General features: G+C 43.3%; 1 protein-coding gene across 5 annotated transcripts in view; it reads right to left on the bottom strand.

Moving 5' to 3' along the window:
* Positions 1-23,410, bottom strand: part of Patj (PATJ crumbs cell polarity complex component) — a 314,427-nt gene that overhangs the window by 69,157 nt on the left and 221,860 nt on the right. For all 5 annotated transcript variants that reach the window (XM_031377903.1, XM_031377900.1, XM_031377901.1 and 2 more), the window contains 3 exons: positions 17,821-17,907; positions 3,860-3,931; positions 188-305 (listed from right to left, as the gene is read on the bottom strand). In XM_031377903.1, coding sequence (XP_031233763.1) covers positions 188-305; positions 3,860-3,931; positions 17,821-17,907 — 277 coding nt within the window. The remainder of the gene's footprint in view (positions 1-187; positions 306-3,859; positions 3,932-17,820; positions 17,908-23,410) is intronic.

Genomic DNA, 23,410 nt, shown 5'->3' with positions numbered 1-23,410 from the left:
CACTGGTAAGGAGGCAGAGGAGGACCAGGCAGCTAGCTGTCCTGCATCCTCATCTCACTGGTAAAGAGGCAGAGGAGGACCAGGCAGCTAGCTGTCCTGCATCCTCATCTTATTCTTTTCTCAAAGCATCATGACATTTTCCTTCTCCAAACATTCATGAGGCAGTTTTGGTTAGATGGAGTCGTACCAGAGCTTGTGACGTCTGCATGTGTTGACTGACATGACAGAGCCAGCTCGGATGGGATCTCTTGTGAGCTGGAGGAGACTTGTGTTGAATATGTTTGCTGTTTCATCTGGCAGGCAACCTACAAAAGGAAGGAAAATCACATGAATGTCAAAGAGAGAAGTAATAAGAACATTGTAAAACTGTTGCATTATTGCTGCCAAAATGATAAGCTCCAAAAATGTGTTTTGAGAGAACAGGATGTGCAGAGAGGAGGCAAGGGAAAGCTAGGTCGAGTTTTGGTCTGCCTCCTATTCAACTTTGCTTCTAAGATACTTTGATGGATGCTTGGTCAAAAAGGGAAGCAGGGTATGAGTGGAATACTAACTTGTAGTTTTGTACTTTTGCTGGTAAAGCCCCCAGGGAATATTAGCATTAATTAAGAGAAAGGAAGGACTCCATGCTTCTCAAGAGTCACATAAAAAGCAGAGGGGGTGACCTGATTGTGGGCTGGATTCCAGTAAATGCCAGGCTGTCCCTGGCCTCTACAAATACCTACTCCAGTATCTGTTCTTCGGTACAAGGTATCAATTGTTGCAAGAACTGAGACAATTTTAACTACTGTGATTTGTGTAATGCCTTCTAATTTTTCAAATACTATTGCCTGTAAGGATACCTCAACCACAAGAATAGTCCTCAGCATACAATACACAGTGAATTAGAGGGAGGCCAGCTGGAAGTCAGCTGATAAGAGAATGCTACGGTCAGAGTATTTATGGAACATTTGCTAGGCTGTGGTTCTTGGGGTGTTCATTTGGTTCTCTATGCTTTTTTCTATATATAAGAAAATATTTGATTTTTACTTATTATCACATCAGGAGACCAGTGGAGAACTTTTGGATCAGTTCTCAGCTTCCTTCCAAATGAGGCAATGTGTCTCTTGTTTTATGCTGTGTACTTCAGGCCAGCTGGCCTGCTAGCTTCTAGCAAGTCTCCTGTCTCACATCTTGCTGTAGGTACTGGACACTGCATCTGGCCTGTTTATGTGGGTTCTGGGAACAGAACTCAGGACACCAAACTTGCTGCACAATGCTTTCACCTGTTAAACAACCTCAGTGCCCCTCTCTCTTCATCTTTAACACTGACTGGACCCTTGCTTAAAAAAACCTTTTTCTGTTACATCCTTTTCCTACTAACAAGAAGAAAGCGTGTGTGGAGGGGTTATTTACTAAAAACTGGGAGGAGGGGTACAGCATTGAGGCTTAAGATTACTTAGCTCAGGGCTCTAAACAGATCCATGGTCACAGACAGACATAATTATCAGTGTCTCTCTGGGGAGAGGGTCAATTCTCACAACATCAAAGAACACACTTGAAGAAATATATGGATTGGGAAGTTCCCAGCCACTCATGAGCTTTGAGACCACAGCCGGCACTTTGCCTCCTAATTTGGACATTGCTAGTGGGATAGCTGTTCCTTGTGAGATAGTTGTAAACATGAAAGAAAAATTAATACCAGCAATGCCTGCCCCCTCCCTCAAAACATATTATAAATGACCAGTGAGCTTTGGATCAGAAATTTTAGGGACAAAACACTCCATTTTCATTAGCAGTCAGCTGATTTGGAGTTCTGACCACTAAAATCATCTCTCCAGTTCATGCTTTAGTTAATTCTTTTCTTTCTTTCCTTCCTTCCTTCTTCCCTCTTTCCCTCCCTTCCTCTCCTCCTCCATTTTTTCCCCTTTGGTTTTCTGAGACCTTTTTTTTCTTCCCATGTAGTCCTGGCTGTCCTGGAATTTGCTCGGCAGACCAAGCTGGCTTCAAACTTAAGAGACTGGCCTGCTTCTACCTCCAGGGTACTGGGATTAAAGGCATGTGAGACCATCCATGGTCTCAGTCATGCTATATAAGTACTCTAGTATCAAATTGCATCCCCACGCCTACACATGTTTGTTTTTGTTTACATGTTCAGCATATAATTTTAGAAAGTTTTCAGAGGCATTATATTTGGAAATGTTCGAAAAATCATATACATTTTTTTTGTGGGGAGGGGGGCTTAAGAGGTGATGCTTCTGTGTATCTCTGGCTGTCCTGGTACTCATTCAGTAGACTAGGCTGGCCTTGAACTCAGGGATTCACTTGCCTCTGCCTCCCAAGTGCTGGGATTAAAGGCATGTGTCACCACATTTGGCCATTATATACTTTTATACACTCTTGTTATCTGTTGTTTCTGAATAATGAACATTTTAGTGACATAAACATATAAACTAGGTCTAGAGAGATGACTTGGCAGTTAAGAATCTGTACTGCTCTTGTACAGGATCCAAGTTTGCTTTCTAGAACCCATACCAAGTGGCTCATAACTCCAGCTCTGGGAGGGGATCAGACTCACTCTTCTGGCTTCTGCAGACACTGGCACCTGAGTGTTTTTGTGTCAATGTGACATTCACTAGGGTCATCTGAGAGGAGGGAATGTCAACTGAGAAAACTGGTTTGCTGGAGTTCTGGCCAATATGGTGTGGGCAAGCTTATAGTGCATTTTCTTGCTTGCTAATTTATAAAGGAGGGCCCGTCCATTATGGATGGTGCCAAACCTAGGTAGGTGGTCCTGCATTCTAAAGAAAGAAGGGCGAGCAAGTCATGGTGAGCAAGCCAGTAAGCAGCATTCCTGAATGGCCTCTGCATCGGCTCCTGCCTCTGGGTTCCTGCTCTGCTTGCCTTTGGCAATGATGTGGAAGTATAAGCAAGATCAAACCTTTCTTCCCTAATTAGCTTTTGGTTATGGTGCTTTAACACAACAAGAGTAACCCTAATGAGAACATGTACACATACTCATGTACAGACACTAGTACACATAGGTAAAAATAAAATTAATCTCGAAGTATAAACTAGTTACATAGAAATGAAAACCTGGATTTAAAAAGAAGGAAAAAGTTAATAGCTATAAACATTTGACAGATAAAAGTTGATAGCTTACTGGGTGTGTGGCAGAGGCCAGACAACCCGGTACTTGAGAGGTGGAGGTAGAAGATCATGGCCAGCCTTGGCTATATGGGTTTGAGGCAAACCTAGGCTACATAGAGCTCACCTTCCCCAAACAAACAAAGATTTACAGCCTGGCTATTTCATTCATTGACTGATGTCATCAGACCTCTAGCTTTTTAAGAAAAGTGAAACTCAAAATGTAAGGAACACTAAAGTTAGTGTATTGATATATTTATCAAATTACAAATTCTTCCATTTGAAAATTTCATGGCATTGTGTAAGATAGGGTGGTCTTACAATTTAGCAAAGGATGTTTGAGTGCACGCACCTAGTGGGCATGTGTTGAGCTCAGAAGAGCTCAAGGACCACTTTTAGGAGTGCATTTTCCTCATTTCACCATGTGGATCTCAGAGACTGAAGTCAGGTCATCAGGTTTAGATTAATAAGCACCTTTACCTGCTGAGCCATCTTGTTGGCTCAAGGGTGCCTTTTAAACACCTGGTCAGGCTAGCAGAACAGACTGGTGGTAAGAGGACACTTCTGTGTGCCCAAGTGTGATCTGTGACACAATTGTGTGTGACACCAGGTCTTAAGACACCCTTCACCTCTGCCAGTAAGGAAGGACTTGCCATCACAAGCATCAGGTGTGCTTGTGGAGACAGTTCACATGGCACACTACCCACAGAGCAAGCCCCAAACACAAATAACGCACACTGTCAGGTGACTCTGATGCCTTCTCTTGCTCTGCCACCAAGTTGTCATCAACCACCTGGGACAGCTCTTCCTGAAATGTAAAAGACACAGATAGTTAGCAACATAGGTCTCAACTGCACCTTCAGGGACCTGGGCTTTGCATCTATCTCAAAAATGACCTCAAACAGGACACACACACTCTTCACACTCTTCATCTCCAACCTGGATAAAACTGTACAACTGAGCTCAGGCTAGTCCTATCAGATATTCTTTGATGTCTTGTATTTATGCTGAATATTAAATATACTTCCAGGGTTCAATTCCTGATATCCGAGTATCCTTCCTCTTTAAGATACTCATCTACAGGCTAAAAGCACACCTGGCAGAGTTACTGTGAGGAATAAAGGTAAGCTAGTCCTCAACTCCAGGAGAGAAGCAAATGATCTAGACATGGGAGGCCAACACACAGACACAGGTGGCGCTTCAGCTGACATGCCGGCCACAGTCTGCATGCCAGTCTCCACATGTTATATCCTCATTGTGTAGATAGATTTAAGGCGAAAGCATCATTTGATGGTTTACGTTAGGCATGAGTACCTGCAACTTGGCTTGGACAAATCCTGGACCACCAAGTGGCAGAGAGATCTTGATTTAAATGAGAGGATATGTTTGCTCTGGCAGTCCTGGGTGGTGTGGGCAGGAAACAAGAACAGGGTGGCTTATAAAATGAAGTGTTAGGAGTTTGCAATCCTAGCTCCTTGATGCAAGCAAATTTGGGTCTGTATTTGACTCTTCCAGCCTTAATTTCCTGCATAATTTATAAATGGGGTGCGTGTGGGGAGGGTGTTAGGTCTCAAACCTGGGACAAACAGCTAACTGAGATGCCTATTAGCATATGAAAGCTGATGCGGGTTGCCAGATTCTCCCAGCATCCCTTAGTCCCTACCAGTTACAGACAGAGTCATCCTGGCTAGGTACCCTGCTTCTCAAACTTCTTCAGCTCACAGACTGGGCGGGGCTACATTCCAGCATGGATTTGGAGAGTGTTGCTTAGGTCCTCTGAGCAACAGGACTGGCCTCAGTCCCTTACTTTTTAGGGCCACCTGTATTTCACTCCTTCAGATCTCTGCCATTCTCTTGTGGGAAAAGTTCCTAGGACCCATTTCATCCAACTCCTTACATTTTGCTACAAAACAGATGGTATGACTGATATAAGATAAATTTGTTACTTCATGCCTCAATTCCTCCCTGAGCCTTGGTGGTACCTTTTCCACAGTCTTATAAGTCTCTAGCCTTTCCCTACCAGGCTGGCCTCGAACTCAGAAATCCATCTGCCTCTGCCTCCCAAGTGCTGGGATTAAAGGTGTGCGCTACCACTGCCTGGCTGTTTTTTTTTTTTTTAAGTGTTTTTTTTTTTTTTTTTTTTTTTTTTGGCAAGTTCTCTCTTAAAGTTTTTTAAAAAATATTTGGTAGAATAAAACATGATCTAAATAAATGCTATGTCCATCAAAAATTAGGAATTTGCTTTTAAAAGCAACAGTTGGATTTCATGCAGGCCAGCAAAGGATACACAATGAACTTGTATCTGTGGCCTGCCTCCACTGTGTGGTTTCACAGGTCAGAGAAAAGTCGTGGAAAGGTCAATAATGGGAATACTACTACAGAGTAAAACCCGGGCTACATTATAAACATTAGAACCAGGAACCACGGCTACTCCTCCTCCTGGTTTTCATCAAAAGCAAGCGCTTCTCAGTAATGTTGACGCTGCAAACCTGCTTTAACAATCCCCATTCAACCCAATCACAGGGATATTTCCCCAGGATCAGAAATATTAAATATGAATCTTTTCTATCAAGTAGTATGTCACTTGTGTTTAGAACAAGGAATGAAAATCTTTTTATCTTTCCCACCTTGTACGATTTGTGTGCAAATATTCCTCACAAAGTAAAACCTTCCTCTACTCAAACCCACTGTTCCCATCTTGGAATCTGATGGCCTGCAGCCCTTTCCTTGCCCTTCCATTTCCCATGTGGCCAGGATTTTCAGACCAGCCAACTGAATAAGACTGTGAAGTCAGGCCCATCCAATGGAAAAAAGACACAGCTCCCTCCCAATGCATTTGCTGGTTCTCTGTGTACATTCGGGATTTGAGCTACCTTCTTGATCAAGTGTCAAGTCTGCTTTGTGTAGACACTGTGGTCAATAGCTGATTTCTTTCTTTGAGGCCTGAACTTATTTCTAATACTAGCTATGGATCAAAAACTCTAATTTAGATATTGGTAGGAGCAAATACTAACTTGTTTTTTGCCTTTTCTTAAATTGTTTTTACATTTATCTACTGTGTGTGAAAATGTGTCTCTGTGTGTGTGCATGTGTACGTGTGTACATGTGTATGTGAGTGTTCAGGTATGTGTGTATGTTTGTGTGTGTAAGTGTGTATGTGTGTGTGTGAGTGTGAGTGTGTATGTGTGTGTGTATGAGTATGTATGTGTGTGAAGGTTAGAGGACAACTTGTGGAAGTTGGTTCTTTCTATTAAGTGCAGAGGTCAAACTCAGGTCACAGGTTGGGTGGCAGGTACTTTTACCATTTGAGCTACCTTGCTACTCCCACCCTCTTTTTAATCATGTGCATTTGTACTGAAAAGGGGACAGAAAGTATGGCTTCCAACTGGTTTTGACTTCTAACTAATAGAGGAGTGTTTAGAAAGGTGCTCTTTTTTTTTCCCCCTTTCAAGAGTGGGTGAGAAGTAACAACCTCCCTGAAAAGGGGTTTGCGGGCAAGGCTGAACCCACCTTCTGCTCCCAGCAGTGCACTGTGACGGCCCAGGAGCCCAGTACTCACCACCTTTCCCTATACACTGGTAGGATGTATAGGAATGACTAGTTACAGGGAATGAGACCCTGTGGATCTGGGGGCCAGTGTCTGGAAACCACTCATTCCTCCACTTTCCTCTCCATGTCTGAAGTGCAACAGGATGGAATGACAGAAGCTGACTTGGTGAAGCCTGGCTCCACACAGCACCTTACTTCTCATACTGCTCACTTAAACTTCCTTGAAGGGACAGGGGCTGCTGCTGAATGACAGTGCCGACCATGACAGCTAAAGACTACTGACTATGACTACATGTCAGTTGTGAGCCAGTCATGCTACACATTTGTTGATGTGCACAATGGACTTCTGTGTTAGATGCTGTTATGGTCTGTTTTAAGCTGGGTGTGAGGGTGCACACCATAACAGTACCTTGGAGGGGAGGGTGATAAGTTCAAGTCATCCTCAGGTATATAGTAAGATGAAGGCTAACCTGTGCTACAGGAGTCACTGTCTAAAATGAACTAAAAACAAAACAAAACCCCCAAGGCCAGTCTGTTTTTAGAGTTTGAATATCTGAGGCACAGAGAAGATAAAGTATTGCCAACCCAGAGCCTAATCCAGACACACCTCGTTTTTAGCCAGGGCACAAACCTCCTGAGAAAGAGAATGCATTATTGCCTCCCATCTTCAGACAGAAGGTTGGTTTGCAGGTGGCTCCGCATTTAGATTTGTTACCAAGTCAGAACAAATTGCACTTGCTTATTTCTAACCTGAGATTTAAAACAAAACTGAAGCATTTTCATGGCCCTGCAGAGACACCGGTTGCTTCCCTTTGCTTTACACACAGGCTAGCACTTGCTCACCTTCCCGCTACTGCACCAACAGAGCCCTTAGTGCATTTACATCTGAGCACTGGGGCATTTTAGGATGCTGACTTTGCATCTTGGCTCATGAAACAAATGGACACAGCACATTTGGTTGGCACTGAAAGCCTCAGCACAGTGTGGGAGCTCCTAATAGATCAGCGTATGGCACTTCTGAGGGGTAGTTCTTAAAGGCATATTGGATTCTTCAGGATGACAGTTACGGTGAGAGGTAAGTCTGGCCTGCAATCCTCAAAGCAGACTGACTCCTTGTCTTGATTACCTTTCCATTGCTGTGAAGAGACCCCATCAGCAGGCAACTTATAGAACAAAGAGCTTATTGGGGCTTGCTTACAGTGTCATGACCACCATGGCATGAAGCATGGCAGCACTCTGGAAGGCATGGTGCTGAGGCAGTAGCTGAGAGCCAAAAGTTGACTCACAGGTAGGTGCGGGGGTTAGGAGAGATGGAGAGAAAATGGGAGAAGGAGAACAAAAGTAAAAATGGTATGAGCTTTTGAAACACAAAACCGAATGCTCAAGACACACCTCCTCCATCAAAAGCCACACCTCCTAATCCTTCCCAAACAGTTCCACCAAATAGGTACCAAAGACTTAAACAGTATGAGTCTATGGATACAATTCTTATTCAAAGCACAGCTCTAGATCTGAAACTAGGTAATTAAAATATCCCTTCTCTCTGGACACAGTAATGGCCTAAGATAGACACTGGGACCAAACAAGAATAGAAATCTTCAGATTCTAATGACTTAAGAGAAGAGTGGCCAGCTCTGTTCTAGCAGAGGCTTAGCCCCAGGAGTGATGCACATACCAGGCTGAGTAGATTGGTCTGGCTGAGGAGGGTTAGGAGAAGAGATACCCTGGGCATATGGCCCACTGGTTTTGACTGTTTCTAAGTTCAGTGATGATTCTGTCTTTCCAGTGACTGCAGGTAGCACAGACAACACCGGTAGCCTTTAAGTCAATTTCTACTTTTGGTTAAGCAAAGTTACTAAAAACTCCAACAGCACCTGAATTTTCTCTTAAAAAAAAAAAAATTGTTGGGCTGGCGAGATGGCTCAGCCGGTAAGAACACTGACTGCTCTTCTGAAGGTCCCAGCAACAACATGGTGGCTCCCAACCACCAGTAATGAGATCGGACACCCTCTTCTGGTGAGTCTGAAGACAGCTACGGTAAATTACACTGGAGCGAGCAGGGGCTGGAGCGAGCAGGGCCGGCAGAGGTCCTGAGTTCAACAGCAGCCACACACACACATGATGGCTCATGGCCATCTGTACAGCTACAGTGTACTTATACACATAAAAATAAATAAAATAAATCTTTCAAAAAAATTGTTGTTTATTCCTTGAGAGAAAGTAACCTTTAGCCTAAATATTTATGCTTCATAGTTCAGGAACACAGCTCAGTGACAAACATCTATTGAGATCAACCCAAAGGAATTCTTTACATTGCAATATTAGTTTGTATTCTGAAAGACACCAGTTTTCCTCACTGCTTCAGAGTCTTTCATGGAATCATAATTTCTGTAGAAACCTATGTTCTCCTCTCTTAGTTCAGCTGAACTTGAGAGACGTGACGACTCCCAGGGTGACAATAATGGCTACCACAACACAAGACCACAGATGCTCAGCCAGAAGTCTGCACCTGATGTGTCGCCAAAGGACTGGAGGCCATGGAAGAAAACATGTTCCACATACCCCAACTATCCTTTTACTATTTATAACACAATCTCTGGAGGTGGAGTCTGGATGTGGTAGGTCAAACTCTCAGTCTCCTAAGTAGTGGGAGTACTGGTACATGAGGAGCCTTCCTTCCTTCTATCCCTTTGAGTCTGTATGTGGGTATGTGATATGCGTTTATGTGTGTGAGTGTGATAATGTGTGTTCATGAATATGAGTGTGGTGTGTGCATGCCATAGCATGAACATAAAGGTCAGAGGTCAAGCTCAGGTTTGTTTGAAACAGGATCTGTTTGCCACTGCATACCCCAGGTTACCTTTGAAGAATTCTTCTCTACTTCCCATGGGATTTGAACTCAGGTCCTCATGCTTATACAGCAAACATTTTACTCACTGTTCTATATCCCAAGCCCTAATAATTATTTCTTTAAGGTAGTTTTTACATCCTATTTGTGATAATTATAACTATGCCTCAGTTTGATTGGCTATAAAATAAGTTAATAATAGAGTAGTAGATCTCGTATAAAACATGGGTTAATATAAGGACCAATCTAAAGATGTTATCCTTAGCCCATATAGTATGGATTAGAATGATGTTTCTTAGAGTAGACAGTGATACTGCAAATACCAGCTGCCACTAATCTCAGCAGTTCTGAAAGCTCCTGGGTAGACTGGGCCACGGTCACTGTGGTGAATGATGCCCAGGACACATAGGTCTTCGCTTTAGATGCTTTCCATCTGAAAGATCCTGTGGATTTATAGTTTCCTTTGAAAGACACCACAGCCTACACAGGTCTCAGCTTCTTCAGTCTTGACATTAAAGCAGCAACCGAGGCTTCTCTGGGAGGCTAAACTCTTCCTCACAGGCCAATGCTGAGACACGAGACATGCTGCTTTCCAAGAAGTCTAGGACTCTGCAGGCTCCTGATGTGGGCAAGACAGCCCGAGTTCTGTGCCATGCTCCTCCGTCTTTGATAACTGACTACTTGGAATAACAATTGTAGTATTCATTTCTCCATTTAGAAAAAAATGCTCATAAGAAGTGGTTCCTTCCAGCCAGTTCCAAATTTGAGTTATGTCTCCTCAGTGAACCAGTCACTGGGCAGGAGAGGAGAGGTGGGGTGATCTACAGTGGAGGTGAGCAGAGGGGTGAATCGTGTTAAAATGTCCTCCCCGTCCATCTTTGTATCCACAAGGTTGCCTTCCTCATGGCTCCCCGTTCTCTGCTGTTTCCATACAGGAGGAGAGGGGATGGATGAAAAAAAGCCTAAAGGGTTTTCTTGCATGCCTATGAGGTGGATTTGATTAGACAGGCGACTTTATGACTTGCAAAGGAAAATATCTCATCTGAGCAAACCCAGCGTGCTCTCTGAGGTGGAGACATAAAAAACAATGGTCTGTGAGAAATGCCACATATTTGAATACACTTGAACTCTGCATGGGCAATCTGCACACTGTCATGAGAAACAGTCAGTTTCCTGTTCCTCGCAGAAAATTCCCAGACCTTGCTGTTGATGCCATTTCTATGGCGGATCTGAAACAGGAATGGAGCCGTACACAGTCACACCTGTTGGAAACACCAGTCATGAAGAAAACTCTAACAAAGCTACAATCACTAGAAAAACTGAGATCATGTTTTACAATTGGGTGCCAGTGCTAGCATAAGGGAAGAATCCTAACCAAGCAAAGCAGCCCAGCTTGAAAAGTGACATCAGAAACTAGAAACTACATCAATGCGCTAAAGGACAGAACGCCACAGTGACAGTGGCATCTTCTCAGAACGTCAGTATCTTCTTTCAGTTCCTCATCCCTTCCTATTTAGAAGTCTCAACCTCCCAGGCATCGAGTTTAAGAACACAGGCAGCCCTGTTCTCACTCTGTCTGTGTTCATCTAACCATGTGCAGTGCTCTCCTTAAGGCAGGGACACTGCATGAAACAAAGTAGACTCTTCTTGGACAACAGATTTTTCAACTGGCTGTTAAATTTTCTAAACAACCTTTGGGGATAGATGCAGCTGATTTTCTAGAGAGGAGGAGAGCAAGGGAGACTAAAAAGGTATTATGTGGAAGGTTGGGGACATAACTCAGTAGTTAAAGTATTGTGTGTTTGGTGTTTGATACCCAAGAACCCACTAACAAACTGGATACAGTGGAATGCAAACTGGGGTTCCAGTGCTGGGGAGGCAGAGATAGGTGGATCCCAGGGGCTGACTAGGGAGCTTCGGGGTGATTGTGCTGGAGGAAGAGACCTGAGGTGGATGTCTGACTCCCAACCCCAACATGTCCACTCTCCCCACCACACACAGATCTGAAGCTTTGTAATCAGTGTGAGGCTACCCACTATGTGTTTTTGTAAAAGAAAGGGGGGCATCTAAAATGAAGAACTCTCTGGTGGTCATTTTTCCTGTCTCCTAAGTAACTGTGGGACTGTGGGCAGGAAAGTGCTTCATTGGATTCTGCAGTCTGTCAGTGCCATGCCGTGTCAGTGTTCTTCCTCACAGGTTAGGTGCTCTCCTAAAGAAGGACTTGGGCTCTTTCTGGCCCAACACCATCTCTGAGAAGCCTTGTGGCTCAGACATCAACATCAGTGAGACAGATACAGAAGGTATTGGATCCTGACTGCAGGTGTGGGCACTTCTGGTGATGGGGACAAACAAGGCAGGCAAAGGGCTAAGAGAACCGTGAGACTGCCAGGGGGTAGACAAGCAGACAAAACACACTGAAGGGGCAGTCATCCATCTGCAAATAGAACTGGGAACTAGAATTTTTGGATAAAAGCTCTGTACAGATGAGTCCCCATCCCTAGTTCTGGAGCCATGGACAGGGATGGCTGCTGAGGGAGGTACTGTCAGCTTTCCTTAAGGGTGTGGGCTTTGGTAGGTAAACTGTGATCCAGTAGATGGCTGCACACCATAAAAATATGGAGGGCAAAACTGGAGTCAACAGGGAAGTAAATCAGGAGGGGGAGGAGAAAAGAGAAAACGAGACTAGGTTGTCAGTAGGGAGATAGTAATGAATTGGGAGAGGTTATGGGTAGAGTTGAGGGTGAGTATAATCATATCACTATGAAATTCTCCAAGAATTAATAAGGTTACTCTTTTTTAAAAAAATTAAAAGCTCCTCTGTAAAAAACTTAGCTTAGATCTCTGGAACACTGTGATGACTGAAAGAAAGACACTGCTATGTGGGCCAGGCCCCTGACCACCGATGAGAGCTATTTTGGATCAAATTGAACTCCTGAATCTTAATGGTGTCTTATGTGTTTTTACTTCTAAGAAAATGCAGATTCTAAGAAAAGTGTAGACTGAAAAACTAGGGCTTTGGCTCACTTGGGTTTTACCTAGGCAAAATGTGGTCTTAATGCCAGTGCCTGTTGACTAAGCCTTGCTTAAGGCAACTGATGGTGATTGAGTTTCATGTTCAGAATCAGAGTCAGACCTCATATCAAAGAGGCAGCAAAGAGCCAGGCTTGGAGAAGTCAGAGAGAGCAGAGTGAGCTCTTTACAGCAAGTATTGGCAGAGGAAGAGTCAGTCTACAGAATCAGGCTCTTGGGTTGTACCTGACAGTCCTCACCCTGGGAAAGGTGAGTCTGACCAGAGGATCCTGATATACAGGCACTATTTAAAACTGATCTTCCCTGAGTATCTTGACATAAAGGCGCTATCTAAAACTGATCTTCCCTGAACTATGTTTGCAAATCTTATATGAACCAGGCATTTCAAGGCAGAGAGTGGGGTGATGTTAAGATCTTGGCAGTCCAGCAGATGGAACCTGAAATGGTAAGATGAGCTGTCGGCTTCCGCTTGAATTTTCATGCCACAGACTATTTAGGTCAGTGAAAGTTAATTTTGGAAACAGCTCATGTTTCCCCAGGCATGAGCTTTGTACCCTATAACTTCTAAAATCACCACAAAGAAATTCCAGGCTGGATGTTACCTTGAGCATCCTGGTTTCTCCCACGTGTATATCCCTGTGCTAAGGGTCAGAAGTACGTTTTATGACAGAGGAGAGCAACAAATGCCACTGACAGCATGGAGAAAACAAGCAAACCTGAAGCAACTTAAAACATTGAGCAGTGGGAAATGTCACAGAGGCTGCTATGTGAACCAGGCTGAAATGACACATGTCACTTGGCACACAGCTGTACCATGTACTTTCACAAAACAGAGAAAGAATACAGGGCATATCTGTTGGGGTCATTTTGAGTGGCGTGACCTTGGGATGTTGGCCACACCCTAGGGATAAGGCTTGTGATGAAGATGAATAGAACTTCTGTCACCCTAAACCTGTGGAAGAAGGCTTAAAGGAACACATACTGAAGAGGATTAGCACAATGAGCCAAGAAAGGTGAGTCTCTTCACTGCCATCTGTGTGGCCTTTTCCTGAAACACATTGTTGCATATTCTGTATCCTGAACATTGCCATTGATGCCACAGACTCCTACCCAGCCTGTCAGTGTCCACTCTGGACTGTACCATCTGCCATTTGATCTGTACATAGCAGCTACAAGGAATTTATAGCCAGCCCCTGTAGCCCTCTGAGACCTTCTTTTGTTGTTAGCTCAAAGATCATCTGTGTAATGTGATCTGGCTTCCGCTGACTTCTCCAAATGCTTACATCTTACCGGCTGAACAAGTTCAGTTCAGCAGACTATCCAAGGTTCTAAGATCACCTAGAATCACCTCCTTCTTTCTCTCTCTTGGTTTTCTTTTCTTTTTGTTTGTTTGTTTGTTTTCGAGACAGGGTTTCTCTGTGTAGCCCTGGCTGTCCTGGAACTCACTCTGTAGACCAGGCTGGCCTCGAACTCAGAAATTTGCCTGCCTCTGCCTCCCAAGTGCTTGGATTAAAGGTGTGTGCCACCCGGCGGTTTTCTTTATTTTTAAATTATGTGTATGTGTGTTTCTGTGTGTGGTGGGGTATATGCACATGAGCCTAGAGAGGCTAGAAACACTGGATCTCCTGGAGTTGCCTAATATGAGTGCTGTTACCTAAACTCAGGTCCTCTGTAAGAACAGTATGTATTATTAACTGCTGAGCTATCTCTCCAGCCCCACCTTTTTTTCTTTTCTGCTCCATTCTCAACTACAGTCAGCATTTTGTGCTTACATAACACAGAGCATCTAAGATTCAGCCACCACAAATGGACAATATTAAACACCCACATACCAGATTCAAACCCTGCATCTGTACTGAACACATATAGGCTGCTTGTCATTATTCCATAAACAATATGTACAACCGTGCAAGTAGAACAGTAATATCTAACAGTATAAGAACAACCTATGCAGTATTACAGGTGCACAAGAGATGTCTTAAGGAAAATGGAGAATGTGTATAGGTTATAGGAAACACTTCACCATTTCACACAGGCGCTTGGGCATCTAAAGATTTAATATTTTGACAGCCTGGGAACTAATGCACACATAGGGATTAAGAGATAATTAAATCAACATCTTCAAATCTCAATCCAGATGTTCCTAAATGAGCCCCTCACATGACCTTTGAGCACCAAGGACTTTTAGTTCTTAGCTCTGATCAAAGTAGTAATTTCAATAAAATTGTGATGCAGCCATTACAAGGATTAGTGTCTGCTTACCGCCAGTGACAGATCCTTAGAATCTAGCACCTTTCCCAATCCTGCCAGCAATTAATGTGGGGTTCCAGCTCCTCCATATCCCACAGCACCTGCTGTTACATGGTGTGTTGATTATAGACTTTCTACTGGCTGCAAAGCCACACCTCACCATGGCTCTGATCTCACATCTCTGACATGCATTTTTTTCTAGTGCATTTCTCTTGAGCATCTTCCACATATTGACCCCTTATTTGGAGAAATATTAGCATTTTCGCCATTGTTTACCTTAGTTATCTTTTTAGTATTTATTGCAAGGTGGTTGCTTAGGATTATTTTGTTATCAGTAACAGCATGGAGGAAGAGATGGCTAAGAAGATGGAAAAGGTAAATTAGTTTTACAGGAAAGCAGAAAATTAGGAACCATGACAGAGTCTGAGATACAAAGGCAGCAGCCAATCCAGAGGTCAGTTACCAGAAAGCAATGAACACACCCCCTTCAGTCTACCCCTCCCTTCCCACCTAACCACTAAGCTTCTAAACATGGGAGCTTAGTGTGAGCATTTATCCATCTCAACCCCTTTAGAAAACACAGCCAGGCATGGTGGTACGTACCTGTAACACTCCACCTCCCCTAGTCCCCAAAGGCAATCAAAATACTTAGAAATAAGCTCAACCTAGACCGCAGGAGGATTTCTGGTGGATAGATAAAAGCCACCATTCTGCAGAAACTTGTGAAATGTGTTCCCATCTACCAAAAGGAGTCTCCGGCAGAAGGAACATATGGCTCATGCTGGCCTCCAGGTTCCTCAGTAACACAAGTACCCATGGCACATCTCAAAGTCCATGTTAGCATCCTGCCCTTCTTACCTCTTCCTCTACCCTAGATTCCCTCCCTAGCTACTCATTCTCCTTATAGCCCTGCTATTACCCATGTGCTTGCTCCCTCTCTGCTTCTGTTTCTCTCACTATGTTCTGTCTAGTCTCCATCCCTAGCTGTTCTCCCCTCTCTTGCAGATGGCCCTGGCCATGTCCTGTCTGCTGGTCATGTTCAGTTTATATCATTCTCTTTCACTCTACCATATGCCTCTAGCTATTCTCTCTCTAATATCCACAATAAAAGCCTTTCCCTTAATCATACATGGAGCAGTCATATCATCAGTTTATAGATAGACTGGAGATTCCCTACCTTTGCCCAACTCCTATGTGAGCACTAGAGACCAAGTTCAGGTCCTCATGCTTCATGGATAACACCACCCTCTGAGCCATCTCCCCACTCCCAAGACCACATTTTTTTTTTTTCTTAAAGACAAGGTCTCATTATAAAGCTTTTGCTAACCTGTGTAGAAAAAACTAAACCTAAACCTAAAGATCTGCCTTCTCCTGTCTCCTGAGTGCTTGGATTAAAGATATGTGCCACCACAATAGGGCAAGGCCAAACTTGTAATATTTTATACTTGACCATTTATATTATGCTAGAAAATGTGTTCAAATTCAGGTTATCTTCCCTTTCTCAATTAGATCATGCATAGACTCCACTAGAAATGGTAAAAGAAATTTTAGAATATCAAAAAATGAGGAAGATGGAAAGGGAAAAAAATAAGGGGAAAGAGACATAGTAAGAGGGGAAATCCAGTTATTCTTAGATGAATTAGTATCCATGAATAAGCCCAGACTAGGCACATATGCAGTACACAGATATACATGTAGGTAGCACATGTGTGTGTGCATGCCTGGACATACACACACACACACACACACACACACACACACACACACACACACACAATTTTAAAGTGAAGCTTAATACTTCATGATTCCTAGGTTGTCTGCAAGCCATCTCTCACTATTGGGACCTAAGAGCAGAGTGGACTAAAAATGGCTTTTCTCTGCAGCCTACAGGAGAGCCTTGTTACCTAGGCTCTGTTACTATCAGACTCTCCCAGACTTTGTCTCTCCTTCCTTTCCATTTCTTCTGGGGATTAAATGGGGCTGCTACAAAAAATTATATTGCTTTTAAACATCTTTTCTCTGATGTTTCCACAGTGATACAGAGTCTCAGAGAGTTAACATGTATTTAAATGAATGACCTTTCAGTTATTATTGCTCCTTTCAATACTGGGGGCTTTGAGTCCCAAGGAGATATGCTCAATTGTGGTTTGCTACAATTTCTACTCTTGCTGAAGATATAACTTTAATTAGAAATAACCTTTCCTGTACACCTGAACAAATCAGTTCACTTCGTTGGAGATATAATCTAAGCCAATTCCAATACATTAGTTTTTCTAAGGTGAAGGATGATAAATAAATGAATGACTTCTCAAACTCCTTCAAGTATAGTAATACCACAACCAGATTTAAACTTATGTAAGGGGTGAATTTTTGGAGATCTGTAAGATATTGTGAAATACAGAGGGGCTGGGAAATAACCCACATTCCTTTGTAACAATTGCAGCCAACTTTGAAGTGATTGGCAGAAAGGCACATTATGAAAAAAGGCATGGACACATACTGGCCATTGACCTATGTAAGGAAATTAACTTTGTGTCCTTATTTATATGGTTATCATCTTCATGGATACAGAACCCATCAGAGAGCCTGGTTCAAAGTAGACAAACAAGATGTCCTATCCACCTGGAAGGAGAGCCACAACTCTCATCTGATGAAGTTCTAGTCCATGCGCAAGTAGGTGTCTTTTACTAGGAATCAAAGAAATCGCTTCCTCCTGTGTTAATAAAGTTCTTTCAGTCCAGACTCTGGAAGTACCCAGGGCTGAACTGAATTTGAAGGAGTGGTTGGCTGCCACTTTAGTACTGGACAGCACAGTTCAAGCACGGTGGAAGAGACCCTGTGCTCTATGAACTTGTCATAGGCCGAGTAGAAAGCTCTTCCTGTTTCAGAGCTCAAGGTACCTAGGGACCAGGATGGCAGGCAAAGAATCCTAGGTGGTAAGAAATGCAGGCCCTGTCCCCCTCCCCACACATACCCCTCCCCCTCCCTGGGCTAGGATAAGGAACAGGCAGGATTCTCACCGGTTTGGGGCTTTCTGGTTCAGGCAGGTGTTTAGCATCCACACTACTGTCCTCCTCACTACTGACAGGTTCGGTGCCACCCAGATCCTATGGGACAGTAAAAGACAAGCACAAAGATGTTATTCTTCATTCACACTGTGTCAGACCACGCGCACTGCACAGCCTCGGGTGTAGAGTTCCTAAGGTTACAGTGGACACTGTTTCCAAGGGAGCCATTCTGCCTTGCTCCTTTGTAAGAGAAGGCCAGCAGACGTCTCTGTCCATTGGCTTTACTAGGCATTGATTACTGCTGCCTGCTTTGAGTACTCCTTAGTACTTCTGCTCTCTGTTACAGGCACAGGATGGCCGCCTCAGGTCAGAGCCCTTGTTTTTGTCAACAAGCTGTCAGGAACAGGAACCTGGACCTTATAGTTTGCCAGTTCTGGTAAGGATTCCAAAAGGCATATGAAATATCAGATGTCTGTTCAGTGTGTTAGCAGAAACAATTACTGCTCAGTACTCCCTTGGTAGAAGGAGAGAACCTTTGTCTCCCAACACCTCCCCTAACACTGAATAAATGTAATAAAAAGTAAATGAATTTTAAATACTTATGAGTAAGAGTTGATTTAGCTTTCACCTAGGTATCTTTACCTTAACTAAGAGGCAAATTCTACTTTTGCAAGACACAGGCAATATTTTACAGAAACATCTAACAGCTGACTCAAATTCTATTTTCAGGCTGCTATTGTTAACTTGGACTTCAGAGTATAAACAGTAAATTAATTCTAAGCCCCTCCTCCATAAGAGCAGAGACTCTAAAGGCATGGGCTTCTGTAGCAATATGGACTTTCTTTTTAAAATGTTTTTTCATTGGGCCAGGCAGTAGTGGTGCACGCCTTTAATCCCAGCCCCTGGGAGGCAGAGGCAGGTGGGTCTCTGAGTTCGAGGCCAGCCTGGTCTACAGAGTGAGTTTCAAGACAGCCAGGGTTACATAGAGAAACCTTGTCTTGAAAAAATAAAAACAAAAAAACCAACATGACCAAAAAAAATCTTTCATTGTTTCAGTTTTACCTACTTAAATACTACATGTTAGTTGTTTTTAACCTCCGGTTTCTATTTCCCCTTCCACTAAAATCTTTCTTGTCACAAGTGCCCCTCCCACTGTCTGTCTTTTTGTGTGTGATCCACTGAGTTCATTGAGAGTTTCATGCCTGAGCACAGGTGGGAGGATATTTACTGGAACAGGGACAAGAAAATGACACTTCCTTTTCCATAGCTGATTAACTGTTCAAAGCCCTTCAGGGGAGGTGGGGCTTATGGGCCTTCCCCTGACTCCTGACCTGTGATGAAATGTTGACTGGTCCAATCCCGTGCAGGTGTGATGGTCTGTAGGCACTGTGAGCAATGGGGTGAGTAATTCTCTAAGTGGTGCTTTCCCACAACTGCACACAACAAGTATAGAAACACATCCAGCAGTCCCCACAGGACAAGCAAACAAACAGTTAAGAAATCTGATATATGCTGGTATGAAAGAGGATAATACACACACAACGTGTGCTTACAAATGAACAAAGCACCGGTTCACTAAAGCAGTCTCAGTTCCCTGTATTCTGCAACCATACTCTAAACATACAAGCACCATGTTAGACAGTCTGATGTCCTTCTCTCTATTTTTCTTGTATGTGGATAAAGTCTTGGCATAAGAATGCATTAAAGATATACTCTATGTGGGAAAGTCATCCGGTACAGTTACACCCAGTACAAGCAATAAGCCTAAAACCCTGACAGCTGCACTCTCTGGTTAAGTATCCAAACAGGTTCATTACATCACATATATTGGTTGTAATTCTGAACACTATGTCTAGTGACAGTGCTCTTTGCCCCTTCATTAGAGTTATTCATCCAGCCAACATTTTGTTAGTATGTATGACTGATCAGGCTCCATGTCAAGTTCTCCTACCAAGGGCCCACCCAGTATTGGGCCTCAGTCTCACATAATATACCAGCTGTTTCTGTGACCAGGAGAGTCTCACAAGTGCAGCTGTATTTAGGATTCTCGCCTAAAATCACAGTTGTTTGCCATTAAAAGCTCCACTCTACCTCTTCCTTGTGAATTGTGCTCACTGTCCTATTTCATCCAGCTTCCACTTGATGCTGGGGCCAATAAGTAGTGTAGCAACCTGGTTCTTCATGAATCCATTTTCACGGTTTAGCTAGTCATAAACAATCTAGTTGGAGGGTGGTATGTCCCTTGAGTACAAGAACTGTCAAACAGCTGGAAGGACAAAGGCCAGCACCAACAGTCTAGAACACTCACTCCTGGAATTCTTGATCTCAGCTGAATGCCCTGGCCAGTATAGTGAAGGCTCACTATGCTAACTCAGTTTCAAAAGGTTTGTGCCAGACTTTGGCAACCAGAAGCCTTAGTGAATGACGTATGAGCCTCTCCCCTCAACCTTCCACCTACTGCTACGAGAATGCATGGATTTGAAGCAAACCCTAAACTACTTCAATGTGCCATGTATTGGGACTGAACAATGAGAGCACACTGGGAGAAAGCCCTCCTGAGCTGCTGTCCCTGCTGTTGTAATAGTAAAGAGGCTTCTCTTGGGTCTTTTTCGTTTTTACTATTGTGGACTGAGCTGGTCTCCAGAAGAAAGAGTAGAAGCTGACACCAGAGTGGTTAGTGGGCTCATGCTGAGCTGTAAAAGTGGAAAGGCAGCTAGCTGACTGATTGTTCAAGAGAGTAGCAGGACAAAACAAAGGGAAATAGGCTAAAAAGATGAAGCTGATGGGAAGGCTGTAAAAAGCCAGGGAAGAGAAGCTCACTGGAAGAGTTCCAGAGAGCTTTCCAGCCTATGTAGCAGAAACTGTCTACAAACAAATAACAAAAAGCTCCCAATGAAACAAGTACTGGGGTATTATCATCCGCCACAAATTAATATTTCAGTAAATGATGGACCATACACAAAGCAGGTTCCTCCCATATGTCTTAGGGTTTCTACTGCTGTGATAAAATACCATCCAAAGTAGCTATGCTTACACATCTCAGTCAAGGCCCATCACCAAGAGAAGTCAGAAGTCAGGGTTTCTTAAGGCAGGAACCTGGAGGCAGACTCTGATACAGAGGCCATGGAGGAGGTCTGCTTACTCCCTTTCTCATGGCTTGTTGAGCCTGGTTTCTTATACACTCTAGAACCACTTGTCCAGCATGGCACTACCCACAGTGAGCTGGGCCCCCTCACTTCAATCACTAAGAAAATGCTCTTCAGGCTTGCCTACAGGCTGATCTGGTGAGGACCTTTTTCCCAATTAAAGTTCTCTTCTCCCAAATGACTCTAGCCTGTTTCATTGATATAAAAATTGGCACACACATTGCACATTGATGGTAATGCTGGTGTAAAGAAGCTACAGTGGCACGAATCACCTAAAAGTGCAGCATATACAATTATTACATGCATATTATTTGATAATACAATAACTGATTACTCACTGATTTGTGTACCTATTATACTATACTTCATACTGCTTTATAAGAAGTTCTCTCAGACAATGTACTAACTATTCTGCCAGCAGTCTTGCAGCTCCTGTTTATGGTTTCTCTAGAGGGCATCACTACCTCCTCTGTCACTCATTAGCATCTCTTCTGCATCCTCATTATGTATGCAAGGAATCTATCTGAGGAGAATGAAAAATCTTTGATGCCAACATCTGTGCTTCTTTCATGACCTTTGTCTAATGCCAGTATGCACTCCTCCTGGGTCTGCCTCACTTCAAAGGCCATGCTTTAAGCTGTACTATGTCCACCTTTTAACATTCTCTTCTGCTTTTGGCTCTACTGAGGAGGATACAAACTCCAAATCCAGACGGAGAGGAGACTCAGGCCAAAACTAAAACCCAAACCAACCAAATAAACAAACAAACAAACAACAACAACAACAAAAAACACAGAAAAAGAAAGAAAAAAAAACCAGAGAAATTGAGAATGGCTAAAACACAGCATGTAATTACTTTTTCTAGGTAAGCTAAAGGTTATATAAGGGTGTCTGTGCTTAAACTTGCAAAAACAAAATTGTAACTTCACTGTGAGGACAACATGGCTCACACAGCGAGAAGCCTTTATAATCCCCTACTTGCCAAGAACCCAAAACATGGCAAACAATCAGAGACAGGAAGAGGAAGGAGGTCAGCAGCATGACTCTAAGGAACAAGGATCCCTGGAGGCTGGAGGACCATCTGGCTGAAGGAAAGTGGCGCTCACAGGGCGAGGCAGTCCATCCAGGGCAAGTGTCCACTTCTCTCTCGGTCATCTTCAAACCACTTGTCTAATGTGGCTAGCTTGGCCGAGCCTGCTCACAACTCCCCCAGGGAGAGGCAAACTAGGACCATAGATGAGGAAATGCAAAGGCAGTGTGTGCATCAACACAGCAAAGATGCTAAAGGTGTGTGTGTGTGTGTATGTGCCTTACTAAGGACAATTTACCCACACTTTCTAAAGTTCTAAACTCCCTTTCTTTCCTGGGCTCTCTGGGAATCTCCAAACTAAGGTGATGATTTTTTTTAGTTTAATGCTTTAACTTATTATTATTATTATTATTATTATTATTATTATTATTGTTATTATTATTATTTAAAAAAAGGAATGGGGCCACACTGGGCTGGGATGCAGGCCTGAGAAGTTTCATCTTGCAGTGACTGAGAACAAATACAGAGAGCCAGCTGGACAGCACTCAGAGAGTGAGGGACCTCAGAACACTCAGCACTTCGGTTGTCTTCCCCAGAGCTCAGGAATATGTGAAGAAAAGGAAGGAAGCAGAAACTGTTAAGAACCAGAGGGGACGGTGACACCAAGGAAACAGTGTCTTCCAGACACAACAGGACTGACGCATATATGAACTCACAGAGACTGTGACAACATGCAGAGGCCTGCACAGGTACAAGCCAGATGGCCCCAGAGGCTATCTCCAAGTGACAACCACTTGCAAAGGAAAAAATTAGTTTTCTCCAATGGAGGTCTAACTGGGTATATAAACCACACGTAAGGACAGGCTTCATGGCCAATATACAACAAACTCAATGGTGATTTTTGTAGATTTTTTATTTCAGTGGTCTTTTGCTTGTATATTACGGTTCCTGGTTTTCTGTTTGGATGTTTTTATTTTGTTTTGTTTGTGTGTCTATCTCTGAGTGTTTCTTGTGCCATTTTTGGGCCATCCATCCATCCATCCATCCATCCTTCTATCCATCCATCCGTCTATCTGTCTGTCTTCTGGTTTGTTTCCTTTTTGTACTTTTTAATTTTTAAAATTTTTTAAAGATTTATTTATTATTATATGTAAGTACACTGTAGCTGTCTTCAGACGCACCAGAAGAGGGCATCAGATCTCATTACGGGTGGTTGTGAGCCACCATGTGGTTGCTGGGATTTGAACTCAGGACCTTCAGAAGAGCAGTCAGTGCTCTTACTCACTTAGCCATCTCACCAGCCCATTTCCTTTTTTAAAAATTTGCCTGTTTGTTTTCTAAATAGAGAAGCCCTGGAGCTGGATGAATGGGGGAAGATCTGGGCGAAGATGGGGGAAGAGAAACCATGATAGGAACAGTGTATGAA

Source organism: Mastomys coucha, unplaced genomic scaffold, assembly GCF_008632895.1.
Source record: "Mastomys coucha isolate ucsf_1 unplaced genomic scaffold, UCSF_Mcou_1 pScaffold18, whole genome shotgun sequence".
NCBI classification, from domain to species: Eukaryota; Metazoa; Chordata; class Mammalia; order Rodentia; family Muridae; genus Mastomys; species Mastomys coucha.
This window is presented reverse-complemented; position numbering and strand designations above follow the sequence as displayed.